The sequence below is a fragment of the Fringilla coelebs genome (genome assembly GCF_963513975.1).
Source record: "Fringilla coelebs genome assembly, chromosome: 1".
Lineage (NCBI taxonomy): Eukaryota > Metazoa > Chordata > Aves > Passeriformes > Fringillidae > Fringilla > Fringilla coelebs.
In genome coordinates this window covers 104,846,878-104,866,461 of record NC_140028.1, presented here as the reverse complement: position 1 = coordinate 104,866,461, position 19,584 = coordinate 104,846,878, and the positions used below count along the sequence as shown (strand labels likewise).

Genomic DNA, 19,584 nt, shown 5'->3' with positions numbered 1-19,584 from the left:
CAGGTAATTCATATTTAAAGATACATGCAGATGTGTCTTTTGCAAAAGGGAGGAAATGTGCCCTGTGGTCTTTCAAGGACATTTTAGTAAGTGAACTTGTCTAAGGGACCACAAATTCAGTATTTCAGAGACTGTGAGTTCCTTTGAAACATGCTTCAGCTTTAAAAAGTTAGTTTTTTAAGCAGTTTGAGAATTCAAGCTGGTTTGCATTTTCTAGTTTCTTTAAAGAACTTGCTTTCCCTGCTCACAACATTACTTTCGATTGGTTTTGTTTTAACAAAACCCAAATTGTTTTCTTTTTAAGTTACCATGGCATAATTTATGTATTTCAAGAAATCCTATTGTGATTGGACAAAATTGAAGAAATCATAGTTGTTTTATTCTTTTAAAGAAAAAAAAAACACCCCAGAAAACTATATGCTTAGGTAGTGTAAAAAAGCAAATTTGAGGAAAACTGTCATAAAACTCCCTGGTAAAGCAGTTTTCTTTAATAGAAGAGAACCATGCATGCTTGGTAATTTTTTGGCATCATGTCAATGAAAACCTAATTCACCAAAACTCGAGATTTTCAGAGTTTCTTGAATGCTAGTGAAATCCTTCACTATTTTTCTAAGAATACTACCATACCAAAAGATAAATAGAAAACTTTAAAGTAAGGGGTGTGCTTTTAAGGAACCATTATGAATTCAAAAGATGTTTCCATTAATTATTACAAATTTTAGGTTTCTGAATTCTTTAAAGAACTACGAATCAGCCATCACAAGACATGTAAGACAAGATCCTAACAAAACAAGGCATCAGCATAAACATGCCACAGTAAGACAGAAATTGGTAACTTCTCAGCTTAATCATTATTGACTTTTTGTGAAATTTGAATGTGGCACAAAAGACTTGAGATGAAAAGCATTGTAAAAGAGCAACAAAGACCTGGACCCAAAATTTAACCTGACCTACAGCCCTTCATTCCTACTTCTGTTAGTCATGTCTTACTCAAAATCTGAGGCTACAGAGGCAAAGAGTGGGAATTCCTGGTCATTTGAGATAAGGATATATTGAGAAATGTTTTCTGAATTGCTCAGTTGTGCTTAGAGAACTAATGCCGTGCCTGCTTTCTTTCACTTCAAATGGCAGTTTGATTTCTCATTCAAACAAACTTTAGATCAACTATTTCCAAATAACCCCAAAGGATAACTTGATGCCCTGCCTGCCCTGCCCAGAGCAGTGTGACTGTGGTGCTAGCTTTTCAACAGGAGAAAAATGTAACTGGCCACGTTGTTCCCAGGATATTAATCCTAAACTTCACACTGGTTCTTAAAAATGCACTGATGAAAATGACAGACTTTACAGAAAAGCACATATATGAACATACAGTAAATACTGTTTTACATGTAGTGTAATACTGATGTATTTGCACTAGAAAAAACACACAAAAGGGCTGTAGAGTTGTGAAAGCAAGCTACTGTGTATTTTCTTAGATTTTTATTGATTTTTCTCAATAATAAAATACAATGTTAATAAATACATTGATACAAGTATAGTGAACAACAAAATAGATTTTCAAATTGCAATAATAATACACTTCTTGGTCTATAGTATAACATTAAAGGCAACATTTCTTTTAAGTAAGGACATAGTGAACCATTGGATAAGCACTCAAGATCAAGTAATACAGGTAAACAAGTTTTTTCCTTAGACAGGAAAATGAAGGCAAGTATTCAAATATAAGTACAAACATCAAGTCTGCAGTAAAATCCATACTCAGTAGTTCTGGCAAGGTACCGTACATTCTCTGATAATTGATTCCCTGTGGTTTATAAACCATCAAGATAAAATAGAAATTAATAAAAAATAATTCCAAACCAAAAATAAGCTACTTCTCCTCTTAAAGTAAAAGCAAAACAATTTGGTTGGCACAAAACTTCCTGTATCCTTCAGTCAGCCCAGGGAGGAGCCTGCAGGTGTAGCTTTCCATGGCAAAGTTGAGCCACATTCATTAGTAAAAGGTCAGCAAGAGCAGAAGGGCAATTCCTATCAAATTAATGACACCAAGCCAATTGCTTCCTTAGAAAACACAATGGGGTCAAGTGAGATATTTTATCTCTCATAAATATTTTAAGATGGTCAAAGAAATCTTTGCTGAGGCTGGTCAGTCAGGTAAGACCAAAGGCTGTATGAAACAGGAGCCCCTCCGCTGCCTGGTGTAAGGATAGGAATTTTGCCTCAACACCTGCCAGTCTCTCTGCAGTTTAGTACAGGTCCAGTGCAGTACATTGTAAACTACAAGCAATGCTTAATACAATCTCTTCATACTGCTCTCCTTCTTGTTCTCCATTAAACAATAGAAAATACAAACAAAATTGGAACAAAAGCCACGCGTTTTAAGTAATGCAAGTCAAGCAAAAAGCATCTACCTACAAAAGAACAACTGATAAAACAACCTGCCCATCTACTGCATAAGCATCGTTGCAGAGCAGCAGAACATGCCAATGCCCTGCTGCTAAACAACTTGGTTTTTGGTCTTTCAATAAAATTAAAAAAATAGAAAAACCTCTCCTTACTTATGAGCTAAGAGGAGAGACAGATTTGTTTCATTTCAAGTCAATAGAGGAAACAGTGAGAAAGTACACTTAAATGTCATTTTTATTTTTGTGCTAAGCTCACAAGAAGCCACTTACTCAAGCTCTCTCGATGGCTGATTTCAGTTGCACATAAACATCTCATAAATTATAGGCAGTGCTCATCATATTTTGGGTTTTAGTTAGCTGGGGTTTTTTAAGCCTTGCTCTCACCAGGCAAGCAAAGAGGAGTAACTGAGGCCTTACTTTTGCTTTTTGGAGTACTTCTTGAAGTTAGTCTGCAAAGACTGCCACCAGTGTTTATTGTCTGAGGTGAGGAGTACAGAGGACAGAACTCTACCAGCTGCTGGGAATACAACACCACCAGTACAGATAAACTCAAATACAAGCTTTTTGATATAGTTTAATTTACACCAAGAGTTTAAAAAATGAATGCCACTCAGTAGGAGGCATCCTTGGCTCTACCAAGGTATTTTAGAGAATGAAGGCTCTTTGAATTTTATGTGAAGGGGGACACTGATATGAACTGAAGTCTTAGAAGAACCACAAATCAGAGCATACTCATAACTGTATTTGGTGCACCCTCAAAAGAGATAGCCTTAGAGAAAAGAACATATTAATATTCTTTTTGATTGTTACTATTTATTTAAATTTTAAAATCTGAATTCTTTTGAATTCTTTTCCATTTGCTGAAATTTTCAGGGGGTCTGGAAAAAAAAGCAAACAACACCCTGTGATATAGTATAAAACTAGTATTTCAAATTAAAGTTCACGCTAAACCAGTAAGAACCATAAAAACATGTTCATTGTCAGATGTAATTTTTTCCCCCAAGAAAGACATTGTTAAATGCCCGATTAAGTAACACAATCATGCAACTGGAGATGGAGGTCAACCATGCAGCTAACAGCAATGATTGCAAGTGTACCTGGTTGTCATGAAGATTTTCTGCTCCGGGGCGAGGCGATGACTCTTCACACACAGCAAGACTCCGCACGAGTTTTCCCTTAGCTCCTGACTGAATTAGAGAGAGAGACAACAAAACAGGAAACACTACTACTGACCCCAAGTCACATAAGCTGCCCACAACAGCTGTTCCCGAATATCGCAGTCTAAAAAAATGCAATTGCCTGGATATAACATGGATAAAAAAGGATTCTAAGCAGCAAGACATTTGCCACACGGGGAAGGTGGTGGGTTTCTTTTTGCTTTTATAATTTCAGCTACAGTTCACTCACTTCCACCAAAAATTGTAAAAACAAAGAACACATAGTCCAATACTGAAAGTATTTAACATAAACTCAAGGGTTGCTTTTGTCCTTTTGTCTGGGTTTTTTTTTGTTTGTTTGTTTGTTCTGGGAGTCCCTCCCCTTCTTCTAGAAGTATATATCCAAGAAACATGAACAATAAAATATGTGTCTATTACAGGTCTGCACTTGAAAAATTAAAAGAAGTTTTTTAGGGTTTTATTTGTTTCTAGAAGCTCCTTTCCACACCTGCCCCCACCCATCCCCCCCTTAGGGACCCAGTCAATCTCTGTTTCTTTCTGTCAAGATTGTTCCATTAAAATAAAATTCCAACAGAAACATTAACTACTAAAGCAAAAGGAGAATGTTTTCCTTTTCCAGTGGTGCATAGAAGCACACATGCCATCTAACACAAGGACAGAGCAAGCCCACCAGCATAAAATTATGATGGATAAAGGGAAGCGTGACATGCTCTATCTGGAGGCAGTTCTTTGCCTTTGTGTAAAAGGATACAGGGTAGGGGGCAAGAAAAAACCTGAGACACTAACAAAAAGCTCAATCAGACAAGTTACAAAAGAAAGCAATTTTGATTGTAGAAAGACATTTAACTGAAATCCTTCATCCTACTGTGGCATGCAACTCCAAACAGAGATGGACCCTTACCTTGGATCTCTTTTTCTGATTTGCCCCTCGTTTCTGGGTATAGCAAAAAGAGAAGAAGTTATCACTTCAGTGGACAGTAGGCATGATGAAAGCATTACCAATAAACAGACTAAATCATTTCTATCTGATGTTTTAAATCAGTTGCTGACTGCAAAAGCAACTTCCCCAAACCCAGTTTGGAAAGCAGGGAAAACCAAGAATCATCTCTGTTCATTTTCATTCATCTTACAAACAGGTATAAACAAGAAAAAAAAAAACAAGAAAAAAACCCCTACACAGTGTTCTGTAATTTTGCATATAATAAAAATGTAAGAAAAGGTATACTTAAGTAAATGCTCCCCCTCTCCAAATTCCTCTTAAATTGTGGTCTCCCCCTTTATTTTTTTATTCGATTGAGCAAAAAGGATTAAAAACCCCTCATCCGATAAAGTCTTCTTATCAAATTACCTTCTTAGGCTTTGCATAACAACTTTTTGTTGGCAGTAACACCTACAAACCAAACCACACATTAAGTAATTATTCATTAGTATTACCTGTAAATTCATGAGATTAAGGTAGTTTTCTAAATCCCCAAAGTGGGAAAACAGTCAAATGTCTCACCAAGCTTTAAAACAGAAATCAACTTCTCAGAAAAAGTAATAACATGTACAGCAGCCTAAAGAGCTTGAAAGGTATAACAAATACCAGCGTTTATTTTACAGTGAAATAAAAGAACCCGAAATAAATAAAGAAAGAAATAATTTAAAAAGGAAAAAATAGAAACAGTCTCAAAATCATAAGAAAAATAGGGGAGGTGTAGGCAGTGAAACAATTCACAGAAATGGAAAAGCAATGGTAACACATTGATATCTAACATGCCCATTCACTATTCCTGTCTTACCTGCAGCTCTGTCTTGGAATCACTGAGCTTCTCCTCCTCTACTTCTGAGCTTTCAGATTTATTAAGAACACAGTTGTCCGGGTTGGCTTCAGAGATGGCAGTCTCCTGCTCTTTTGCAGCTTCTTCTGCTGTCTCCTGGTTCAATTTACCTTGCTCAGACATTCTTCCAGACAGAAATTAAAACAACAAGATTTGGTGACCTGAAAGGTCAAGATACCACGACACAAACACACACAAAAAAATTGGGGGTGAAATTTATTTTTTTCTTTTAATTCCAAATTGCAGTTCCTTCGATAAACAAACCAAAATGTGCAGCTCAGGAGTGGAAAACTATGTATGTCCCAGCTGAAGAGATGTACTGAATCAACAACATTGGTTAACAGCAGAATTGTGTCAGGTTAAGCAAGCAGATCTGAACAGTCTTTGTGGACAGCAGATTTAAGGTAATGTGCTGTGACTCCCCAGCCCAGCCCAAGGACTGCCAAGGTTCAGGCAGGGACAGCGAAGGATTCTCTACCACAAAGCTTAATGGTACCAGGCAAAAAGGACCCATTCTAGGTCTCTGGCATCTCGATGCTCCCCTTCTCTAATTTTTTTTTCTTTAATTCTCTTTGAATAAAAATAATAGCCAAGCAAACAGAAATAAGAACCAAGCATGAGCAACAACACTGCTTTTAGTATTCAGCCATGGGTTTTATGCATAGCAGAAGCCATGGTGCTCACTACCACTATGAATATATATTTCTCTCTTTTTTTTTTTTTTTTTTTTAAGAGGTAATAATTCAAGATAAGTATGAACTCTAAATTTGGCAATATAGCTCTCAGGGTCTACATTTGCAGGGATCAAACCAACAGCTCCATTATTAAAACCTTAAGCCTCTTCCCAAAACCTATGTCACTCTTCAGCACTAGGAAAATTGTACAGAAAGCCCTTGGCAGGTACTTCTAATGAAGAAATCTCAACTGAACTGCATTTACTCTCAGCTTACAATGGGGCTGTTGTACAGAAGCTTTAAAGGCTTTTCAGAGTTAAAGCCTATTATTTTCTCTCTCTTTCTCTGCCCCCAGCTCCCTCCTGAAGACTCCCCCACTGATCAATTGTCAAAGAAGACTCATGAATAATTTAACTTTTTTTTCCCCATCTACTTCACTTAGGAAGCATCTTCAAGAAAAACAACTGTACTTGAAATGTGAAGTTATTTCAGGAAGGGTCTTTTGCAACATATTGCCATTTCTCAACAGTGAAACGGGAGCTATGAAGCAAAATCACACTTTGCCATCTTTCTTCTAAAAGTTTGAAATTAAATATTCAAAAGAACCAGTATAGCTTACCTTAATTTTTTTAAGCCATGTTTTAGGTGAAAAAATCTAAACCATACTGAGTTATAAGCACTTACTTCTCCCACTTTTTGCTTTTGTTTTCACACTGCAAGCAAATACAATTTCCTGTATAATCTTCCAGTTTTAGAAGGACTGTGAACTTCACAAGAAATCAAGCTATAAGGTTAATAAACAAATTGAATGGAATATGAAGCTAACCTGAAGCTTGACTTGCCTTACTGTGAGCTAATTTGTGATTTTCCTTTCTCCCACCACTGTCCCCAAGAAGGCCGATGATTTTGGCTATTCTGCAGTTACGACTGAAACTTGAAATGCTTTGATGAAAATTCAAAACATGAGTGGCAAGACCTTCAACTGGTCTGTTAAATAACCCTTAATTTGATAAGGATTTTCATCAAGAAATGCACATGCACGCACAAGCTCCTCATGACCAGATTAGCCTGCAGCTCATCTACATGCTTTACACAGTGCTCAAAAAACAATCACACTGGGATCAGCTGCACCAAAGAAGCTGTTTACCTGAAAAACTGCTACAATTCCAACTGCCTTTCTAGCGTCTTCTGTTGGTCTTTGCTGGTTAAGTCCACACAAATGATCAACGGCAACGTGAGTCCCATGTCCCCATTAACAGTTCAGAGTGCCAATCTCCATGCTGGTCCTTCGGAGAGCTTGACGCACCATAGTCAACCTAGAAAAGACGAAAAATAAATAACAGCGGCAGTGATCACGGCACAAGGGAGGGGTGCAAAGGACAGGACCAGATTTCTAACATTAATGACCAGTTTCCAGCAAGTCACTTTCACAGCTTGATCCAGCTCCACCTGTCTCAAAACTGCCTGCTTCTTCTCTAATGAAGGCTAGAGCCGGCTGTTCAAGTCATAACAGCTCCTACGCAAGAAGCTAAAATTAACAATTGCATTATGCATTGAAGATTACTCATTTCAATTCTAACCTTTTTTAGCGAATCCCAGCACTTTTCATTAAAAAAAAAAGCATATATACATATTTATATATAAGCTCATCTGTTTGCTTCAACAGAAATCAATGAGGGAATGAGGAGAAAAGATTTGCCAGCTTTTAAACTATGGCTGCTGCTCCAATTAAAACTTAACAGTCAAACACCATTGAAAAAATAGCTAGGGGGGTGCTTTTAGAAAGTGACCTGCTTTACCAGGGTTGAGATGTTGAGATGTTCATTTAATAAACTGAATAAAATTTGAAATTATCCAGAATGGGAGGAGGACAAGGAGGAAAAGGAAGAAATCCTATTCCCTGAACAACATTCGCCAAAAAAATTCTTCAGAAGCATTTTGTGAGGAGGAAAAATGAGATTTCCAGGTTATGGTTTGAGAAACAAACCTAAAGAAAGAATTGCCTCAGCAATGCAACTTTTACTGTTCATTGGAATTGGGTTTGCCAGCTGAATAGCTGATTTGACAGAAAAATGAGCATTTTAGGATGAGTCAGACTGATTTACAGGCCATGGCCATGTGCTGAACTGTCTTGATACAACAGGCAGCTCTTCTCAAGACTTGCATGTGAGTCATGGTTGAAGCAGTCAGTGCAGACACACAAAACCAGCAAACAGAAAGCACATATCATTCTACTGGGGAGGGGGGAGGAAGCCAAGCAAGAATAATGGGAGATGATTTTCTGGTTTTTTGATTTTACCAGACTCCTAGGTTCTGCAGCACATTTTACATTGTGCATGGCTGCAATTGCCACACAACATATGTGTACACACTGCAACTTGCCATGTGAAAAGAGCTGAATTTGCTGTACCAGAAGTGGAGTTTAGCCTTTCACAATATTCCAGTCTTGCTCTCTCTGGGAGCTCTGGCACACAGCGGAGGCCAGCAGGCAGTTCTGTAAACTATCACTGCCATCCTGCAAATTTATAAACAAAACTATTTCTCTTCCTCAAACCATTTAATAATTTGTAGAGAGTAACAGAAAATAAGTATTCCCACTAGGTTTTTGGCATTTCTTGCAGGTTATTCTTGGAAATTCTAGCTCATTAGAAATGTAGGCTCACAATGGGAGCGGAGGAACACCATGGAAAACTATGCCCAACTACTCAAGCACATGCAAAAGTATCCCATGGAGCCAATACTTAGCAAGCAAAGAGTGAATAAACCACTGACTCAAAATCCTTTGCTCATACTCATCTTCCAATGACTGTTTCCCCCACACTTCCAAAAGAGAGATGGGGGAGGGGTAAAGAAAGGGAATCAACCAAAATCAATCACAAACCAAAAATCCCAAAGAAGTGCAGTGCATGAAGGTTTCACCTGGAAAACAGCCATCCAGGAAAAAGACTGCTGTAATCAAAACCCTCCAAAACCAACATACACACATATATCTGTACCAAAATCAAACACACAATATTTATTTCGGAACTCTCCAGTGTGACCATTTGTTGGGAATTAACTATTCATAAGTCAAACAAACAGAGCAAAACAAACACCAGACAAAAAACCAATCAACCAAAGGGTATCATATGCAGCAGGTGAAGAGATGTGTCAAGACATGATCTTGTGCACAGATGCTCAACATCATCTTATCATGCTTTACCCAAGGCAAATCTCATTATAAAGTGCATTCCCCATATTGCTACACTTAAGACTTCTGAAGACAAATTATTTTTCACTGGCAACGTACAAGAAGACCACAGAATCTTAGATAAAAACAAATAAATCTGTCCATAAATTTCCCCAAGAAAACACAAGTAAGTGGGAAATAATCTTACAATGTACAGCTACCATCCTCAAACCCAGAACAACAATGTCAGTCAGGATGATTTTTTAAAGAAATCCTTCATAAATATCTTCTGGGAAACAAAAAGAAGGCAAGAAGAAGTGAGACATATAGCAATCAATTCCAGCTCTTCGCCTTCCCTTAATATAGATTTCCTCCTCCTTTATTAAGTAATTTAGAAGTGATGACTAATCATTTACATACTACAATACGTAAAATACACTTCTGGTTGTTTGGGTGGCTTTTCAGAAGGATTCAGGTTTCCATAAAATATTTCGAGTATAAATAGCAAAAAGGAATCAGTCAGAAAATAGCCGTTAAAAGTCAGACATTTTTGTTGGAAGTGTGTCTCTGTTTCTTGTATGTTTCCAGGATATCTCGTTATTCAGTGATGAATGTACTTTTTACTATTGTCAGTGCTGCAATGACAGAACTGCTATGGAAAAACACACTGGATTATTCTCTTTCTTGCGCATCAACAGAAATGTCAGGGATGATTTGACTGTCAAAACCTTCACTACCGAAGTGACGCAAAAGGCTGAACAAATGCACTTCTGTTTTTGATCCTCAGGTAGAAACCACAAAGCTTGTTGCTAGGCAAAAACCACCTTCTTGATATGCAAGGGAGCAAAATTTTATCGGGTGTTGGGATCTTAGCAGTCTACAGGAGCTTGCGGCAAAATTGGAGCCCCTAATTCCTTAAAGCAACTTGAGTATTGCATACAGCAATACGATAGAAAATACAGGGACCCACCAAGTCACTTGCAGGTCCACTTTAATGGAAATATGATCTGTTTGTATAGAATTTATAAGCACCAGCTGCTCAGCATACACTGTGGGATGGGAATGCTGAGGGTTTTTTTCTTAAATTCTTTTCCTTTTAACAGGATTTTCATTTTAGAAGCTGAAGGTACTACTGAGCTTGAACAACTACAGTCAGAGCTTGAAGAGAAAGGGATGGAAGAAGGCGTGGATGGTCACATACATTCATACAACACATACCACGCAAATTCCAAGAAAAGTCTGTGGGAAGGAATACAATTAATTTAATGCACAAGTTTAAAAACTATACACAGAAGAACTGTCAAAAAAAAAAAAAAAAAACCACACCAAAAAACCAGAGCAGAAAAGCAAGCAAAGGTGTTAGAAAGCCCTATGCAACGAGCACCTGAGAGCTCACCATCAACTGAAATTCAAGAGAGACATCTGACAAAGCCCTCAGAGGCCACTACAGGTGAGCAAGCCCCTTCTGTATTATGTATGAGGTGTTTTGAGGGCCTCATAGGTATGCATGGTAAAGCGGGCATCTCAAGATCATTATGCTCCCAGTATCGCACATGTCCTCTCTCAGGGAGGAGATGAGCAGGCTTTAAGGCCAAAGAGCATACTCTTAACCACGAGCAGGGAGCAGCAGGCAGGACAGAACTCAGACAGAATGAAATCCAAGGGCTTTTCTTCAAACAAATCTACCAAGCATAGAGGTTCAAGTCATTCCAAAGCCCAAATAGATCCTGCTACTGAGAACTTGCTGACACTGCCCATATCTGTAAGCCAGGATCCTTCTCCTCCCACCATGATTCTCCATTCTCAAGAATGGAGGTTCGTAGGTATGACTCCACGGGCTGGGAGCAGAGTTGTCAGCTGGGCTTTCCACTACACAACAAAAACCTCACTCATATATATCAAGAGAAGTTTGACTCATTACTGCTAAATCCCTCATCAGACTCCTGGAAGCCACTGGAAATGGACTCCAGCATTATCTTAATGTTATCAGTAGGCACAACCCTCAATTCTGCCAGATTCTCATGTCTTAAACCATAAACTTCCTGTTATTTCACATTTACTAAATATTCTTGTTTCTACCATTAAGAAAATCAAAGAAAAACTCAGTTTTCATAATGAAAACAAAAGCTTCAACTCTTTGGTGTCTTCAAAGAAAACATGATATAAAATGTATTGTTAAAAAAAAAAGAAACAAAAAAACCCAACAACAACAACACACACACACAGAAAAAAAAGCACACAAAAACCCCAACAACGAAACGAAAAAAAAACCTCAAACACCACCACCAAACACAAAAAAGGCAAGGCAAGTAAAATAAATCCTGCAGTTTTAGATCAAACACACTACTACTCAGGTGTCCATCTCCCAGTCTTTAGGACTAGTCCTAGTCCTAGTCTTTACATCATTAGACTGTATGCTCCTTTCATTGTTTTCCCACATTTCCCAAAGAAATACACAAATGCGCTTGGAAGCCAGTGTATTAGCAGAGCAGGATAATAATCCATACCAGCTCTCATATCAAAATGCTTTAGTATGATAAAAAACTCACCAAGCTTAAAGCTGTGAAATGCATGGAATCCTACAAGTTCACTGATTGTTAAAAGACTGAAGACTAAACCTTTAAAAAAAAGTGCAAAAATATTTGTAATTGAAGTGTTTGATGTCATATTTTATTTCCCACCTCCTCCTCCTCCTCACATTGTCCCTTCTTCATCATCACTAAAAAACTAAATAGTGTGATTGCCTACATTTTCTGCTCCTACATGCCACAGACCTTTGCAAATAAAAGGTTATTTAGACTCATTTACTGATGGCACTTTACCAGAGACTGTCAGCAGATGCTATTTTTTTCCCATGAGTTAAAAAAACATGAGCATCTGCATACAAGCAACAGTGCAGAGGCCCCTGACCCAGGCTTAAACAGGCCAGAAATCAACCATCAGTGGCAGTGGCAGCCAAATTTTGATGAAAACAGGGCAGACTGAAACACACTGAACGAGATTTCAAATCCTATACAAAAAACAGTTGTCTCTGAAAAGAGGCAAGTGGATAATATCAAGCAGACTCCCAGCTGAAATGTCTGTCTTGGAATGGCACTGGCTCTCATCCCAATCTGCATGTGAAACCCAGTATTTACAAATAACAGCAAGGATTCTCAAGAACAGTTTAACAACCAAAGAAAAATCCCAGAAGCAAAGAAACTTTTTGTGGTGTACACCTGATTCCTTTTTCAAAGAGATCCTCTTATTACTAACCAATTGCCACCAATATTTTTCCACTTTAATCCCCTGTCAGACAACCTCATGTCAATGTCATCATCTTCAGACAAGTAATAATGATATTCCCTCCAGCTTGTTATATTTCTGCAAAGCTAGAAGCTTTACCCAGAAAAATAAATATAGATGGCCTATAGGGAGAGTCTGCTTTGTTTTAATACTTAAGATAAGGCTTGGGAAAAAAAAAAAGCTCTTTTATCTGTCACAATGATCATTTGAAGTCTTCCAGGATCAGCATGAAAAGATATGAGGCTGAGTGATCTGGCTAATAAATGTCAATCACACAACTTTTGTAGGAACTGAGTAACACCCAAACTTTTAACAAGCTAATCAGATGTACAAATCAGCACTCCTGGAATGAGTTGTTTGCTTTAGAACAGCCTTCAACACCACCTCATGCATTTCAAACACATACGCCAAATCTTCTCTCATTCCATTACAAAACCTGACAAATTTCCCTAAAATCAAAGTCATTACATTAACTGGTCTTGCTGTTAGGTGGTGGAAAACAGCACAAGACTCATGAGTCCAAAGAGAGAGACAGTGAGGTTTCAAGCCATCCTCAATGCACACCCATCTCCTTGAAACACATAAAGGTCATTTTCCTTAAATCCTGTAATGGAAGCAATAGCCAGCATGGGCAAATACAAAATTCAAATGGAAAGAGGGACCAAAACTCATCTTCCCAGATAATCAGGTCTATTTCTCAGCTACTGAAGATAATTATATCACTAAGTCCTCTTTAGAGACCAGTATCTTTATTTTATGACTAGAGGATGTCCAGGGAGGATGCTTTAGGAATTTTGCTTTAAGGATGTTCAAGAATCTCACTGTTTTGCCAGGACATCATCTCCATTACCCCATCGTACACATCAAATACTTTATACATTTTTCTTACTGTGCCAGTAATTGCCCTCCAGTTTAATTAGCTTTCTTGATTTCACAATAGTTTTGTCTTCCTGTGGGAATTAACGGCATATCACCTCACCATTTGTTGTTATGTTTAAAGAAGCCCATTCCTTTTAGTTGCCAGATAAACAGGCCTGTATTGTTTCCATTGCTATCCACCTCTAGTCTGTGTATTTTTTTTTTTTTTTTTGGTCAATCAACAGTCTGCTTCATCATTTCCTCACTTGTCACCAAGACTACACTCCGGAGACACGTTCCTCCACCCATCAACACAGTGGTAATGCACCAGAAGAGCTCTGTTTCCACAAAACCTAAAACCAGTTTAAGGACAAGGAATAACACAAGGACATCCCAGAAGGAATACTATCATTTCAGTATGAAATCCTGATCAACAGCACAGCCTAAATGAACCTGGGCTCCCCACAGAGGGGTCTCAGCAGTGCTGAGGGCAAATCAGAGCTACTGTGAACAGCCACAGTGTGGGAGCCACCACTGAATTGATGAGGCTACAGATACCCAGCACAAGCTCAGTGAGATAATTAAAGCTGCTGGTGTGATGTCATGATACACTTCTATGCATAATGAAATCTGGTGGAATAAACAGTTTACACTAATTTTGACTTTTATAGAATAGATGCATATAGTTGAGTTTAATGCAGAAGCTCTTGAAACATTTCTTGTTTCTCTAAGTCACATCCCTACTCTTTCTTCTTTCAATGCCTTCTCTTTGCCATTTCAATCAGGTAGCTACAACATTATGTCCATTTTGCTTTATACATAGAACTACAAGATCAACTTAACTCATTTCTTTACTCAGCTCCTCCTAAAGCTTAAGGATTTTACTAGAAAACCTAAGCACTATGCATCTGCATTTTGAGCATATATGCCTTTGCAGAATTCAGTCTAAGCAGCCTGCAGGTAATAAACGAGCAGCCAGCTAAGCCATCCTTCATCATTCACTAATAACCAAACACAAAGCAGTTGAGTACAAGGGGGGGGGGGGGGGGGGGGGGGGGGAGCCCACAACATCCCTAAACAAAAGAAGTAAAACAATTTGTACACTACTAGCACAGTATTTTAAAATATATAACATCAAATAGATGGCCCATAACTTATGAGCAATTGCTTTACACTTCTTCCAGCATCACCAGGGGATGGAAGCATAAACTGATGAAAATACATCAGGAACTGACCAAGTATCACAGAATTTCACATGTGCTTGTCCTGATCTCTTTCTTTCCCAATTTATATAATAGCTCCTATATTTCATCCTGCCATTTCTTGACAAATTAGGTGCATTTTCACTAGCACTAGCTTAATTGGCAAATCCTGAAAGAAAATAATTGCTAAGAGCAAAGCAGCATTACACTGATGAAACAGACCTGAGCTTAACAACTAGAACTGCCTTGGCAGACAAACACTGACTGCAAAACAGCAAAAAGCTTTCATATAAGAATTGACAGAAAAAAAATTACTTTATTTTCCTCCAAAAGTCTCTTTTGAGTACCAGAATTAAACATAGCAGCTAATCCTGCTTTCCTAAGGCCATTTTCTGAAACAAAACCAGCCTGCAGCTGAAGTAAAATTCTTAATTCTGGGAAAAAAATCCAACAAAACCAAAAGCAACAAACATTAAAAAACAAAATCAAAAAACCATACACTATGAAACATCCCCTCATGTACTCTGCTGCTCAGAAAGTGCAATTATACTTTTAAAATTCAAAGACAACTCATATCAAGCTTGCTTCAATGCAGAGTAAGTTTTCTAAGCTCATATTTCAGCCAAGTCGCCTCTATCAAAACCCACAAAGGCTAGATGGATCCTTTGAGAGTTCCCAGTACGAGATGTTTTTATACTTTTTAATATATAATTTTATTAGTTTTTCTTTATCAACAAGGGAACAGTCCTAAAATTTCTTTGATTGTGTTTATCAGAAAATATACTGGAATACAAATGCTTTGTTAATGACTTCTTTTGTGCATTTTGTAGACATAGGAGAGCAACATCAACTAAGAACAGTTCACAACATGGACGAAGTCATACCAAGTACACTCATTCTGCTATAAACTGCTGTTCTAAAATCTTGCAAGATGTATGGACAAGATTTTCACAGTTTTCAATCAAGTCTGGAGAGGGCCTGTTTTTGACTCTCTAAAGAATGGCTCTTTTTCTCTTTTTTTAACATCAGATCCACATGCCTTTTTTCTCATTTTTGGGATATTTCTCGTTATTGGTTGTTCCTATTCTGAAGAACAAGAAAATTATCTTTCTTGTTCAAGAGGCATTATCTTTCTGCCCTAATACTATAGAGAAACTATAAACAAATATAATAGATATAAATAACGATAGGAAAGTATATTTTAATATATTTAATCTATAGATATTTACATTTGAATATGGGCTTTTCGTACTTTATGAAACACAATAATCCCATTTTGTTGCTGCAGTTTTGTCTGGTCTCAGGCAACGCAGTTAAGTAATAAATACAATACATTACAAAAAGAAGTCTTAAGTATGCTGTGGATTGTATTCAATACTCTGTTGCCATGGTTTCAAAAGGAAATTAAGAAAAATGCCAATTATAAGTATAAATTAGAAGTCAAAAGGCCTAATGATTAACTGCATGTTACAAAAGCCAATGAAAGCATTAGACATTTTTGCATAATGCTCCAGGAACTGGAGTGCCAAATAACCTCAACTTATGCTCATTGTAGAAGTAAAAAACAAACTGAGCTTTATAACTTTTGTCACTTCCCTTGTCATGTGAAAAAGAGATTAGAACCCATCCTAAAATATGAACTGTTATACACCACATTTCCTCCTTAGCAGCTTCAAGACAATGTGTTACCCATTCCAATCATCTGCTGAAGAAACAAAGGAAGACATTCAACCAGTCAGGTATTTTCAATGTCACCCCCATGGCCATAAAGAGGAAGAAATCCTCTTCAGAAAGTTACAATAGTCAAGACAAAAAAGACAGAAGCTCAGGTTCACAGAACAGGCAATGCCAGTTCACAGGATCTGCAGCTTTGGCTTCTCAAAAGATCTTGCCAGAAACCCTGTGGTTTCAACATTATGTTTGCCTTTTCCACTGGGTAATTCCAGGCTCCCTGCGATGTTGTGAACGAAAGAAAAAGCAGAAAAAGTGTTTCAATGTCTGATTGTGTTTTTCAGGACAGAAATTATGATATATTTATGAGAGAGATAAGCAGTTTTGTAAAAAGTATAATTGGCCACCCCACATACACCCAGCCAGAAAGCTTCATGACACATGAACTAATAAAAGAGCAATGAATACCCAGAAGAAATCAAATATTCAAGCCAATGTCTCCAAGGAATATGTTCTATTAAATTTAAGCTAGGAAATATATATATATTTAATCCAAAAGGACATTCAAAAAACAATCAGAAAAACAGTGAGCTTTTCTAGTACTTTAAATCTTGTTATACAGACTGAAGGCTCCGGAAGCTCAAATATGATTTAAAAAAAAACTCCTATAATATCAAAAATTGTGTTTACCTGCAGTGAAACAATCTGTCTTACTTGGCACTAGAAACCACTAACTACATCAATGATCTAAAAATACTGAGATTTAAATTACAGGAGAGAGGTGTGGGACCAAAGCTCTAACAGCCTGCAATACATTTGATTTCCACTGCAGAATGGCCATATCATCACATTTTTTTCATTGCTGTGCTCAGTAACAGGGAAAACAAAAATATCATTATCAAGCACAACACCAAAATCACAGGGGAGAATACAGTGCATGAAATTCGAAGAAGAAAAATGTATGCGGTAGAAATTTATTATGATATATGTTAGAGATGGCTCTATGCTAAAAATTCTTTAAAGTAAAGATTTATTTCCAGGCTTGCGTTCCAGTCTGGCCCTTAAATGAGACTGTTAAATGGGGCTTTAATTTTAAAGTGTTTTGGGGGAAAAAAAAAAAGTTCATAATAATTCAAGAAGGTATCTCTAAGATTTCAGAATTTAATGAGTACTTCAAAACTTCAGTTGCCTTAAATTATTTAGCTGAAATTTCATATTGGCTGCTTATGGATATTTTGGTGGAATTCAGCATAATCCAGTCACTCTCTTGCTTCTACCTTTAAACTTTTTATAAAATTCACCCGTGAATTAATGTTTTTTCACCTCTTTACCCAAATTTAGAGTCTAGGCTGACCTTGCCCTTCCAAGAACTGAAAGCACCCTGTTGTGTAGAACACTAAGTCTGTTTGGTTAATTAGTTCTTCCTATGTAACGCTACGCCATTTGAGCCTCAGGATTTTTTTTGATACATTCAAGATTTTCAAAGGCTGATGAAACATGACACAACTATGAGAAAGGGCAAGTCAATAACCACTTCTGTCACTGTAATCTCAGCTCTCCTCAGATCTGTGATCCTTCTTGCAAATCAACCATCCTAAAGGAAATAAAAAAACCCCTTATCCATTGTATCCTTTATTGTAACATGTCAAAGTGCAATGGCAAGGATTTATGACTTTTGCTTCTGATGCTAAAACTTACATGCCTGAGAACTTTATGCAAAAGACAATATAAGTAATCTTCTGTATGCTTTGCTTAATTTATGACACACTCTACAGCAAAAAAAATCTCCTGATCAAATACTGATTAAAATCCATTATCTGCTGTACAATTTGAGACACTGAGATGAGGGAAAGAGGACTGCATTTTCATACAGAAAAATAAAGAAATATACTATTCCAAAACCAGTCAGATTGCTACAGTAAGTTTGGTAAGTGCTGCAATATCTCAAAATCACACAATTATGACATCCAGTTTATAAAATATTACTTTAAATAAATAAATAAATAGAAGACACACCCTCTCCTTCCCCCTCTGCCCCAAATCCCTAGTAAATATGCTCTGTTTCAAAATGGGGTTAAAAAACCCAGGGGCTTGTTATGTATAGGTGCTGACTACAAGTAAGCTCACCAATATTCCGAATTTTAGCAGTTACCATGAGAAGCAAGTGTAAATAACTACAAATTAGCAACTCTGCTAGAGAATCACTGAACCTTCAATAATGCATGACTTCAAAAAAAATCCATATGACTGAGTGAAAATTTTCACTCCATTACAGAAAATAAAAAATCCCAGTTTAAAATATCAAAACATTTATTACCATAAGAACTACCTTTTTTTTTGACTAAATTAGTAATCACCTGACAGAAGAAGTTATGGTCATATTGTAAAAAAGCTTGAGAGGATTTGACAAACTAATTTTACAACAAAATATGTTTGACATTAACTTCAGCTGCTAGGTAGTTTAGCTATTTCCAAAATAACTAAATTAAAATAGCTGTATCTTTGAGCAACCTTCTCTCTCTTCTCAAAACCTCATACTTCAACTGCCAGCTGATTTTCAATATGCTGATCAGATTTACCTAGGCTGAAGTTTTTTCCTTTTGCTATTGCCTAGCCTTCTATGCTGCACAGGTGATTTTTCACCGCTCTCACAGACGTGCATTGGCTCTTATACACATGTACCATATACACACAATAATCTGACAAGTTTCATTTTCTTCCCCTAGAAATCCAACAGAAAAGAAAATGAATAAAACTGTTGCATACCTTAAAATTAAAGTATCTAGCAGTAAGTTCAGTTCTAGAATTTACTTTTAATTAGATCCAGAGCTGTGTCCAGTCTGAGAAGTTGTGGGCACACTACAGGCTGTCTTCTAAACAGCAAAGTAATATCTTCAGAAAATATCCATTATTTAGGAAGGACCAAGCGTAGGTCTATCAGCAACTCCTACAACTGCCCATGCAGCCCAATATGTTAAAGGCTCAACAGCACCCAAAAAACTAGGTTGGATTCAAGTTGAGAAGTGGGCCACAAAAGCCCTGATCTTCAGAAGCTCCTGCATGCATGGAGACCTGAACCAACCTCAAGCCTGTGATCTCATTGTTACATCTAAGGGATACTTCTTGCACCAGAGAAAAATGAAATGGATAAGCCCCCAATGAACAGCAGTATTTCTCTCTTCTTTCTACCCCTCTTCTGAATCTTGGTTCTCCCAAAAGAGCTTCAGAGTTAGACAGCCAGCTCATGGAAAACAAATGTACACGTTAGTACCTCCATGCTAGTACAGGACCATAAAAAGAGTTGGGTTTACCAACAGTAAAT

General features: G+C 37.3%; 1 protein-coding gene across 11 annotated transcripts in view; it reads right to left on the bottom strand.

Moving 5' to 3' along the window:
- The window catches only part of ARPP21 (cAMP regulated phosphoprotein 21), a 232,613-nt gene that overhangs the window by 97,425 nt on the left and 115,604 nt on the right, over positions 1–19,584 (bottom strand). For 10 of the 11 annotated variants that reach the window (XM_084220076.1, XM_084220074.1, XM_084220071.1 and 7 more), the window contains 4 exons: positions 7,225–7,393; positions 5,365–5,564; positions 4,485–4,517; positions 3,503–3,592 (listed from right to left, as the gene is read on the bottom strand). In XM_084220076.1, the coding sequence (XP_084076202.1) occupies positions 3,503–3,592; positions 4,485–4,517; positions 5,365–5,526 (285 nt within the window). In that variant the 5' untranslated portion in view covers positions 5,527–5,564; positions 7,225–7,393. The remainder of the gene's footprint in view (positions 1–3,502; positions 3,593–4,484; positions 4,518–5,364; positions 5,565–7,224; positions 7,394–19,584) is intronic. The other variant, XM_084220077.1, reaches the window with a different exon arrangement.